At 43.6% G+C, this 12,537-nt stretch overlaps 1 protein-coding gene across 1 annotated transcript in view; it reads right to left on the bottom strand.

Annotated features, from left to right (window-relative positions):
* Positions 1-12,537, bottom strand: part of LOC148533723 (interleukin-17F-like) — a 40,901-nt gene that overhangs the window by 8,416 nt on the left and 19,948 nt on the right. Inside the window, exon 2 of the mRNA XM_088467317.1 lies at positions 1,820-2,028. Coding sequence (XP_088323443.1) covers positions 1,820-2,028 — 209 coding nt within the window. The remainder of the gene's footprint in view (positions 1-1,819; positions 2,029-12,537) is intronic.

Here is a 12,537-nt window from a genome sequence, read left to right as displayed (position 1 = left end):
AGACAGATAGATATGACATAGATAGATAGGTATTAGATAGATAGATAGATAGATAGATAGATAGATATATTATATATATTGTAGATAGATAGATAGATAGATAGATAGATATGAGATAGATGTATAGATAGATAGATATAAGATAGATAGATAGATAGATATGATATAGATAGACAGATAGATATGAGATAGATAGATAGATAGATAGATATGACATAGATAGATAGATTTGAGATAGATAGATAGATAGATAGATAGATAGATAGATAGATAGATAGATAGATAGGATAGATCCGATCAATCAAATATATGATTATTATGCACATTGACCATAATTTAGATAAGTTAAATCAAAGTTAAAGGGGCCTATTCATTAACCGTAAAAATTCAATGGAGATAATTAGCTTTAGAACTCTCATGGAGTTCTAGCTAATTATAGGTGGAATTCATCATTCCACCTCTCCATAAGTATCTATTCCGAAAAGCTGTCATTTTTGCGATGACAGCTTTTCGGGAAATAGATACTTTTCCCTCTCTACACTACCTTATCGCGTCTGGAAACAGTGCTGCGCATGCGCTGTTAAATCTGTAAAACCAGCGCATGTGCAGCACTGCCTACAGATGCGTTAGGTTTCGGACCCCCCCCCCCGACCCCCCCCACCCCCCTCCCCCCTCCGCTCACCTTCCCCCCCCCCCCGACTTACCTGTCCGCGCAGCAGCCTCCGGCTCCGTCCTGCTGGTCTGTCATGCGGATTCCCTGCAGACCACATGACAGATTAGAAAAAAAAAAAAAAAAATTTCTTTTTCTAAACTTTCTTGTGCTCTGCTGGGGAGCACACATGTCCGACCAGCCTCCGGAGCCTGAGGACGGAGCAGAGCGCCGGAGGGACTCGTCGGGGGACCTGCACACACTGATACAGGTAAGTGGATTCTGCTATTCGCCACCTCACAGTGGCGAATAGTAACTGCATCAAATTCCGAAAATTGATAATTTTCGGAATTTGATGAATACCATAATTTCCACATCCCCATACTAATGTACTAATGTATGGGGAGTGTGGAAATTAACGCAGAGGAACTTAGCAAGGAGATATCTGTGATATCTCCTGTGTTAAGTCTGTTCATGAATACCAAAATAACGTTATTTAAGGAAAATATCCTTAAAAACGTTATTTTAGTGTTGCTGAATAGGCCCCATAGGGTGATATTTATCAAAGCTTGGAGAGAGATAAAGTGGAGAGAGATTAGTGATCTCTCTCCAAGATTTAATACATCTCCCCCATAGTCACAGAGATAAAACTGTGTTATCTATACACTCCAATGAAACATTGCCCCTAGTGTTTCATGAAAATGGTTGAATACCTGGTAACATAACCAAATAATAAAAATGTACTGTATACCCCTTTCACACTGCCAACCTGGGTCCCACCCGGGATTTTGTACATGGGTCCATCCCGGGCGTGACCCGGCTGAGACCCCTTTCAGAGGGGCAGCCCCCCTACTAGCTTCAATCTGATTGGTTGAAACGGGCAACACAATCCCCTTGTCCTCTTTTGAAGATTTGATAAATCCCCCTTGTTTTCCTATCCCCATACACGGAGTATGCCCTATATTCCAGGATACAAATATTACTATTCCCCATACTAACTGGGAAGAGTCTTCTAGGGACGATAAAAGTGAAAATCCAGGATGCTACCAATCCAGAGACAATTCCCTACCCACAAGCAACAAGAAAATGACCCCTGAAGAGAGTAACGGAGTCACCGACCAGCGTCATTACAGCACGTTTGGCCTGTCAGAGGTGAGGGGCAGAAATTACCTGTACTCCCATGGGGAGATGGAGCGCTTCCTCACCGAGCCACTCAGGTCATGGGACTCGTGCATGCTCATGTTCATGCTGACTTTCACTGACGTTGGGAACTTTGTGATGGGCGGGCATCCTCCCTTCCTGAGATGATGTAGATCCAGGCTTTGGGCAGGCGTGGGCACGGTGACTTCCAGGAGAAACAGCAGAAGGGCGAGCTGCATCTGGGGTGTGGAGGAGGGATATACAATGTAAGTATGATGCCCCATCTGTCTGACCTACACACAGGATTCTGCATATTATGTTCTATATTATTATATATATATACTGGCCAGTGCTTCATCACATGGACCTGCAGTATGCAAGCCATAACAGTCTATCTAAGAATCACTGTGGGGGAGATTTATCAAAGCTTAGAGAGATAAAATGGATGGAGATAAAGTACCAACCAATCAGCTCCTAGATGCCATTTTTCAAACACAGCCTGTAACATGACAGTTAGGAGCTGATTGGTTGCTATTTTATATTTCTTCACTTTATGGCTCTCCAAGCTTTGATAAATCTCCCCCTGTGTCCTAGAATGGAGGAATGTCTTATGCAACTGATCCTGGGCTGGCATATGAATGACCCACTGGGGGAATCAGAGGGGCAGCTACCTGTAAATAGCCTGCATGTGGTCAGTCCACAGAGGACATGACTAGGGGGTAAATTTACTAAAGTGAGAGTTTTTAGAAGTGAGTTTTAAAAGTGATTTTGCCCATAGCAACCAATCAGATTCTAGCTATTATCTTCTAGAAATTGCTAGTTAAATGTTAAGTAGAATCTGATTGGTTGCTATGGGCAACATCACTTTTAAAACTCACTTCTAAAAACTCTCACTTTAGTAAATTTTCCCCTCGCACTTAATTGGTCCAACCCATCCCTGTTCATTATACCCATGTATGACATGAACACCAGTTGGGTAATTGGGTTAGACATGAGGTCCTCAGATAGCAGGGATCACCTGGACCACCTCTGACGGTTAGGTGGAGATGTATCAAGCTTTGGAAAGCGTTTGCTATTATTATTTTTGAGTATTTGAAAGCTACTATAATCCCATACAAAGTCCACATATATAAAAATAAAAATAGTTCGTACCATATATTTTCCTGTTGCTTTGCCCATAGTGCTGGTGTCTCTGGGGTCCCTCAGCGTATCTGTCAGGTCGGCAGGTGAATACACTGAGATGCATAGGGACAGAGTTTTTATACCGAGTGTACTGGGGTTTCCATTAGTATCTGGTACAGGTCTGTGGTTTCGTTATAATGTGGTTTTCCTTTGTGACATTTTTCTAGACAGTAGTTTAATGGTGTACGGAAGGAAAATCTGAGGTTATAAATCATAGGTAGCTGAGCTTTCCGGGCTGCAACCTGCTGGTAATTAATTAACCAATTCTGAGAGTTCAGGAATTCAGGTAGAAATTTGCATAGTGCTCTGCGATAGCTCGCAATGGAAACGGGCTGTGTGGTTTTTATTTATCTTGTCTTCAATAATACTTATATGGTTTTATATATCACATTACCTACTAAGGGCGTGATTCTGAGATTTGCGCTAATGCAATCACAGCAGCCTTCTCTCACAGAACGCGGTTGCTAAAATATACTAATGCCTAACTACCCTCCCCCAACCCGTTACCTCCCCCAAACGCTGACTACCTGTCACTCACTTTGGGAGTGGTTACTCAGTACGAATGTAATCGCAAATCGTTGCGTGTGTGCCGTGCGGATTTGGCGCATTAGCAAACAATGGCTCCATCTGTGAAAATATCAACTTTGCCTAAATCCCTGAATCAGGCGGTGATTGTTCTGCACTGTACTGGTCTGTATTAGGGTGCTTAATCTAATCCTCATCATACTTATCACTTTCATTTTGCTGTATTTCATTTTTAAAAAAAGTAATATTTGGGCATCCAGTAAGCGAGCGGAAGATCTGGGAATCATTATCCTTCACCGGTGACCGAGCTGCCAGCCCGCCGTCTGTTTATGATGTACACGGTTATGAACTTGGGATACTGCAGGAACATCCAGGGATAGATCACTATATGCTATACTGTTTACCTGGTACGCAACTATATTTGTCTACTATTATAATTATTGTGGAAAAGTACTACACTATAATGCGGTTTCCTCTCATGGGCCTTTATTGAGCCCCTTTTACGGTTCTTTTATCCAACGGGATTTAGATACTGTTTATTCCCAGCTGAAGATGCCGCAATCCCAGATTCTCCAACAATAAGAACCTTGTTTGGGATATCAGATAAGCTTTTGCAATCACTTGTATTTGGTACACACAATGTATTTTGAGCACTAACTTATGAAAAATACTACACTATTAGGCGAATGTCTTTTTCACTTCTATCCACAGCAATCTTCCAAACCCGTCTGCCAAACGGACACCAAAAAGACTGCTTCCCGCTGTTACTTTAAGGACTATTGACTTTTCTACGTATTTACTGTATATTATATTTAATTTTATTATCACTGGATGTATATTTAAGTTTTATGACATTTGAAGGGATTTTTTTATTTTTGCACAAGAACTCACATACACACCATACTTACCTACCCTACCGATTTGGTCGGGAGCCTCCTGAAAATTGGGTGCCGCTCCCGGCCCCCCGGAAAGGTAGGTAAGTCTCCCGGTCCCCGGCGATCCATCTGGCTCGCCACGGCTCCCCCCGCAAATACAGTATTATCCCCATCAGTGGGGGGCCCGATGACGCGATTCGCGTCATAATGGCCCCGCCCCCTGCTTCACACTGCCATTTATCTTGGCATTGTGAAGAGGGGGCAGGGCCGCAATGACGCGAATCGCGTCATCGGGCCCCCCGCTGATGGGGATAATACTGTATTCGCGGGGGGAGCGGTGGCGAGCCAGATGGATCGCCGGGGACCGGGAGGCTTAGTCTGGGTCACGCCCCCTTCTGATGGGACACGCCCCCCTGCTGAGGATGCCCGACAGCCCTCTCCCGGAAGGAGGGAGCTACAAGTCGGCAACTCTGATACACACCTGTTCATACATATATATATATATATATATATATATAAACATTTAAAATGAGTATGTTAAGCACTGTAGCATGCTTAAACATAATATTAGATCAGCAGATCATTTTCAGAATGCCTAAGGGAATATAAATAATAATATTGCTCTAAAGCAAAATGCACTTTGCAGCTAAGGCAGCATTGGCTGGAATAATGGATGCTAATTACTCTAAACATAATGCTTGCAAAAATTGTTTATTTTTTTAGTGCTATTAATTCAGGCCTGGCCAACCTGTGGATCTCCAGCTGTTGTGAAACTACAAGTCCCAGCATGCTTTACAAGCTGGTCAGTGGGAGGATATGCTGGGACTTGTAGTTTCACAACAGCTGAAGAGCCACAGGTTGACCAGTTGATGACGGGTCATTATAATTAGCCTAATAGCAGGTGCACAACAGATGCCTTTGAACAGGCGCATATGCACATAATAGCTGGTCTACCCTAAATGAAGCTGGCCTATGTCAGAGCCCACCTTCCTACAGCCATTCCATTCTCCAATCACAAGGTTAGACACGTACAAGATGCATGAATATCTACATAGTAATAGAAATTAAAAAAAAAAAATTTTAATGCTCAGTGATGATTTAATATACTGTACACTAGAAATACTTGAAAATGTCAAACCTTTACGAAATTTGATGGAATTCTTGCGGTTAAAATTCACTAGCTTCATGGAGTAGACATATTCCTTTATCATGGGCTAGATCCCACATAACGTATTTGGGGATCCAATTACCAAGATCGCCATCTACTCTTTATCGAATAAATATTTCCAAGGCGATCTCGTCTATTGCGGTGGAGCTCGAGGGGTGGAGCCATCCTCTGTTGTCTTATTTGGGGAGGGCAAATCTAGTAAAAATGGTGACTTTCCCACTTTTGTAATATTTGTGTCAGCCCTTGCCACTTTTACTTACGCACAAAGATACTGTAAAACTTAATGTCTTATTTAGAAAATTTCTTTGGAAGGGAAGGCGTCCTAGAATAGCCCTCTTAAAACTACAGCAGACCAGAACCAGTGGAGGAATCAATTTCCTGCATTTAACTTACTATAACCAGGCATCTGTTCTACGCTATTTGCGGGACTGGCTACATGATACTAATATATATACAGATCCGATTATTGAAAAACACTTTTTGCCTAACGGAAACTTGATTAGTTTCTTACACCAACATGGTGCAGAAGTTCGCCAAGAGGTACGAGAAAATCCCCTATTGTGGTCCACGAGGAGGCTGTGGCATATATTACGCCACCATCATAATCTTAATACACATAAATCATTGTTTCTGCCCTTTCTGTCCAACCCTGACGGACTAGTATCCTTTCACATATTTAACATGGACTGGATAGAAACCTCATTGAACAGGGAGCGCTTGGCCCCGCGATTTTTTGACACATGGGAGAGTTACCTCTCCACTGTACCTGGGGAATCTCAGTATAGAATTGAAGATGCTTTGAAAAATACCATGTGGTACTATTATTATTATTTATTTATATGGCGCCACAAGTGTTCCGCAGCGCCTTACAAAGTACATGAACAAATAAGTAACCAGCGACTTATAATACAAAGCAGGACATGGACATGTATAATAAACATTGCTATATTAGCGACCTTTACACCCACATAAGTAGCCGAGTGTTGGTTGCCCTAGTGGGGAGTAAGAGATAAATTAAATTACAGTAGTGAGAAGCACAAGAGGGTAGAGGGCCCTGCTCGAAAGAGCTTACATTCTTTAAGGGAGGGGCAGACGAACAGGAGTGACACAGATGGGGTAGGTGGGGAGGAAACAACGGCGACTTTTGGGAGATTTTCCCTTTAGTGCGCAGTGATCACATTGATTTTTGTGGTAGCTGCTGGAGGTTGGGTCTTGTTGTCGCACGCAGCTCCCCCTCCCCCTTCTTTTTACTTCATTTATTGTTTTTCTTATTGCATTAGTTTACTATATTTACTGTCTCTCTATATCGATTTATTGTATTACTTCATCATTTGTGATGATTACTATTTCTATATTGTGGCTACTGAAAGATAGTTATCTCGGTTAATAACTAAGTATATCTTGTCTCTTGTTTTCCGTTATGAGACATATAATTGTTTAAATGTCTATTTATAGCTATGCGATTATATTTGTATTGCATACTGTAATTTTGTATCGCTGATACTTTTTGGTGCTTCATACAATAAAAAAACTTTATTGAAAAAAAAAATGTAAAAAAAATTCACTAGCTTTGGACCGTATTCCAGTTTGTACTTCAAAATTTGCGGATCGTGTTTGCCGCTTGCAGTTCATGTTCGCCTCTCTCGAGGATCGACAATTGCATTACAGGTTTGCATTCACAACAAAAGCAATATTTTTATATATTTCTAAACACAATCAAAATAATAATTCATTTTGAATAAACACAAAAGTACCTTACTATTTTTTATTTTATTATTTCTTTTAAACAAAACTGCAAATGCTACCATTTCAGTGAGGCTCTCTGTCCGTGTATGAGGTATGCTGTCCACAATAAAACCTTTCTTAAAATTTTTTTAACTTTGACCTGTTGGCGTTTCTCGATTTTTTCTTTTTTTTCTTTAATTGGCTGAAAATTTTTTACTAATTTTCTTAAACATCTGCAGAAGCAATTTAAAAATGCAATCGCAACCGGTAGAACATCTTTGGTGCGTCATAGACATCAAGTGATTCCTCCAACAAACACTGGGGGGTCATTCAGACCCGGTAGCAAGCACCGATGTGCTCTCAACCGGGTCGATGGGTAGCCCTGCACACGCGCAGCGGCCGCACTGCGCGTGCGCAAGTCCTGGAGCGAGAGAGAAAAACTCTCTCGCTCCGGAGCGCTCTACAAAAGGGGCGGCTGTCGATGTTGATCGACAGCTCGCCCCGTTTTGTAGGCGGGCCGGGGGGGTGGTTTCCAAAACGGAGGAGTTCCTTAAGGAACGCCTACCGTTTTGTGGGCGGCCGCACTGACATCATCAGTGATGTCAGTGGAGAGCTTCCTGCTCGATCAGAGCAGGAAACTCCCTGGGGCTTGCGAGTGCCCAGACCCAACCTTAGGGTCTGGTCGCAAGCCCCGATGGTCGCAATGGTCTTGACCATCGCGACCATCACCCTGGTCGCTAACAAAGCTGTGGGTGGTAACCCACAGCTTAACTTGCGACCAGTAGGCCGCACAAAAAAAAAAGAAGCGCCCGCCCTCATTCAGAGAGAGCGATCGCTTCTTGCGACCGCCTCTGAATGAGGGCCACTGTGAGGAGCACTGCTAGGCAAATTAATGAGGAGGGAAGGCCAGTGGTAGTGTAGTAAAAGATAGGGTTGATATGGTCTATTTACCTTTAGTTGCAAAATGTCCCTTTAAATGACCATTTCTTATTCCTGTATATATTGTGCCAATAAGAAACAATTTTGTAATCATTTATTATAATTCTCTGCCTGTGCCATGGCTCCGATAAGAGAATGCTCCGGTGACGTGTAAATAATAAAGAGATAATCTACGCTATCAGTTTAGTATTGTGTTTGAACCCTGGCTTGGCTAGTGCACATGCACACCCATGGGGCGAGGGGTGTAGGAGAGGGATCCGAAAGTCCTTGAATAAAATGTGAAAATGTAGCCTATAGGATTCAGTGGCATTAGTTACTGGGAGAAAGCTCTGAGCTTAGTAAATCGACCATTATTGCGGTGCCCATAGAAAGCTATAAAGAAAGGTGACTGGAAATTACATGGGAAAGGCGTTTTGGAAGGGTTGTGCATGAAATACCGGCGGTTGAGAAATCCCGACGCTGGAAGACCGAAGGTGCAGAATCCCGACAGCGGCGGTGAGTAACCTAACCCTCTCTCCCCCCAACCCTCCCTTAGTGGTGTCTAACCCTAACCTCCCTGGGGGGGTACCTAACCCTAACCTCCCCCTGGTGGTGCCTTACCCTAACCCCCCTTCCCGTACCCTAAACCTAACTCGCCTGGGGGTGCCTAACCCTAACCTCCCCCCGTGGTGCCTAACCCTAATCCCCCCTCCCCGCAGCCTAACCCTCCCTGGGGGGGGGTGCCTAACCCTAACTCCCCCCCGGGGGTCCCTAAACCTAACCCCCCCTTCCCCGGGCTATCGCGCATACTTGCCCCTGGATACTTTGTTCAGGATTCCAACGGTCGGGATGCCGATCCCCTTCGTGATAGCGGCATCGGAATTTTGCCGGGCGGCGGGATTCCGGTGTCGGTATATAGACGGCCGCCGGCATATTCACTACATCCAGTTTTGGCATGAATGCGTCGGAAGAAGGACCCCAAGCTAGGGGGTCTTCGTCTAGCTCATACTGTATATATGAAACCGGCTATCCAGGACGATCCGGCCACCTGGAGAGGAGACTTGCTGCAGTTACAGTACTATGAGGAGTTCTGAGAAAGACTTTGATGAGGAAGGAAGTGCCTGGAAATACCCAGGTACAGTAATATTTACATCTGTTTTACTATATTTTAACCTTCGTGCTCCATGTTATGGAAAAACCCATCACCTGTGAAAAAGGTAAACCCTAAACATTCCTGGTAATAGATCTTATTCCTCCTATATGAATGTACCATATATAAAAGACTGCAGCCCTATGAAAACCTATGGAACTACACCCTCCCAAAGAGGTACAGCTGTGCGTAATTTGTTCGGGTGGGGGTGGGGGAGGCTGGGGGTCCCTTAATCACAGACCGCAAAAGATCATCAGGTGACTGGCTAACTTGTACATGATTGCCTATGGACTGATAAGCATAACACTGATGGACCAGGCACCAGCTGAGTGACGATGGCACTCACACAAAATTCCAGACATGGTACTGTAGAATCACTGGCCAGGGGCACTGAGAGGCTGGGGGTACAATGTAAAAACTAAAAAAAATGTGTCAACCATTTCTGTATTGACCATTCTAATGTCGACCTTTTGTCATGTCAACCATGTGGTGTCGCCCAAATGACTGTAACCCCCTATTTACTCTCTAAAAGGGACACTGGGTTACTAAATCCTGGGGTTTCCGGGTTTCAGATGTCGTCTAGAGTGTACTCACCCTTAACCTCCCATTAAGTGGTACACATACTATTAATACAGTGCCTCCACCCAAGCATCAGTAGTCAATTAGGGCTTACTTGGGAAAACCCCTTTAAATGTTCTAGTATGTATATAACTGATCTAGTATTACCCATAGCCTATGTATCCATAAATCCTAATGCTGCATGTAAAGCAATTACTGTATCAGTAGAATGGAACATTGGATATATTAATTATTTTCCCACTCCATTTGTTGCAGTATTAAAACTTGTTTATATTAATGGTTAAATATATATGGAGTTTACCGTACAGTTACATTCCATACCTTGAATTACCAGCAATCTGGTAATAAGATGAATTCACATACAGAAAATATTTCTACAGGATATTACACTAACACTTTTCATCAATAACACGTTTTCTTCCTGTGAGTTAGTGGGATAAACTGTGTGCAGACAATATACAATTAGCTGTTAGATAATAACAACTATACGGACTAACTTACAATTGTATGAGACCCCGTCAACCATATTGGAGCGTAACAGATAATGTATACATTAAGAGTTAAGACCCACATAAACAACATATTTGTGTCTTACTGAAACACATACAGTATGCTGCTAATACACTTTCCTACTAACCATGTATGTATTATTCAGGTAGTGTTACATGACAAATCGTTCGCCTTATATATCCACAGTCTCACAAGAGATCTAGCAAAATATAACTAGTCTTTGTGAGTATCCTATTGCAGGGTAGTAGTCTGCTAGGTTCTGGCTGCAGATATACAGTGTTACTTAATGTCTTTATCCACTCCCAACCCATAGACTACACTCCGTAGCTATAATTTAGTTGAGCCCGATGGGCATATGCAACATAGACTTACTTTCACTTACATCTATATATATTCTTCCTCCTAAACTCTTGTATATAGTATAGTTAATATTGATAAGGTCACCGTGCCTGCTTTAGGTTGTGTCGACTGTGCCCATTAAATGCTTAAGGCACAAAATAATGTATGAATTATACTTCCTCCCCCAGCTGTTTGCTAGAGCTGTCTGTTTAAGGAAGTCTATCCAGCTCAGTACCATAGTCAGCCATCAGTACTAGTGTTCCTCAGCCATCGGTACTAGTGTTCCTCAGCCATCGGTACTACTGTTCCTTCTGCCAGTCTCTGTCCTAGCAAATTGACCCCTTCAGTTAAATAGTCTCAGTGACAGCTCCACTGTGACTGCAATGTTTTACAGCTGTTAGTGTATTTAATACTTCCCCAGCTCTCTAAGCTGCATAGGGTCTATGAGACAAAGTAAAACATCTATAAAGGGAATATAATCCTTGGCCATATTTTCTTTGACTGGCTGGAAGCTATGGCTAGACACCAGGGCCGTAGCTAGGGTAGTGCGGCTGGTGCCATCACACAGGGCATCACAGGTCAGGGGGCGCTGTTTGGGCCTGTCAAATTTCTGTTTATTATCATTCTTGCTTGTAGCTTCCTCTTATTTCATCCCCAGCATCTCCTGGCCTTTCCTATCTCTTCCCTGGCCCTTCCCCATGAAGCCAGGGCCCTTTTTTGGGTGCATTATGTCCCTTTGAAAAATGAGGGGGGCGCCAATGCTCTTTTTGGCACAGGGCACCAATAAGTCTAGTTACGGCTCTGCTAGATACTGTGTGCCTGACACTAACGCAAGCTTTAGTTTACGGTAGGGAAGTTCCTTTGGTCTGTGCTCACCCTCTCCTGAAGGCAAGCAAACTGTAACGATGACAGGATCAATGGAAACAGATAGGCAGACTAGCCGCTCCTCTGGAACACCGCCACTCAGCTGAGGGTATGTGCTACAACTCCACCCCCTCACAGTCTCTGGTCACCGCCGGTCCCTCTGTGAGGCTCCACAGCCGGGACTGTCTCTGGGTGACCACGGTTGACTCATCTACCAATGTGAGTCAGACCCTACAGCCACACTCACCAAGCCCACACTGGCTCTGAGCTATGTCGATAAATAAGATGCTGGCTAACCTCCCTTTCCTGCTCCAGCCCCACTGCGCCCGGCAGCCTTCAACGCTAAGCTGCCACTTGGGATGCAGGGAAGTGGTTGTCAGTTGCTGCTAACAGCTCTTATCCACCACTCTCTAAACGGACCCTCTTGATCTTAAAGGGACCAAATCACTCTTTGTAAAAATATCCTCGCCCATTGTCTTCAATCTCTACTTTTTCCAAATCATTGTGACCTAAATCAGTAGTTTTTGAGTTTAACAACTGTGATACCCATGCATCCCGACTATCAAAACTAGTGTTTCCGCATGGTTACCGGGCCATTTATCGATGATGAAAAGGCCCCAATATCTGCTTTCTTCCCCTGAGGAGGAAACATTTTCCCGTTCCTCCACTTTGAAGGAACAAGGGAAATGTCGGCAACAGCAATGCATACATTGCCATATGCAGCCGACCAATGATCGGATAGATCGGTTGCGGCCATACACTATGCAATTATCACCTAGATCCATCGATAATCAGCGGATCAGGCTCATAATTGCATAATGTAGCACCTAGTTATGGCAGCTGCATAAAGAGGCATAATCAGAGAGATAAAGGGCGTTCCAGGAGCTGAGGGGAATAAGGAGAGCTACCTTAG

The sequence above is a fragment of the Taudactylus pleione genome, unplaced genomic scaffold, assembly GCF_031769625.1.
Source record: "Taudactylus pleione unplaced genomic scaffold, aTauple2 ptg000070l, whole genome shotgun sequence".
NCBI lineage: Eukaryota > Metazoa > Chordata > Amphibia > Anura > Myobatrachidae > Taudactylus > Taudactylus pleione.
The sequence above is the reverse complement of the archived record's forward strand: the minus strand, read 5'-3'. Positions and strand labels throughout refer to the sequence as shown.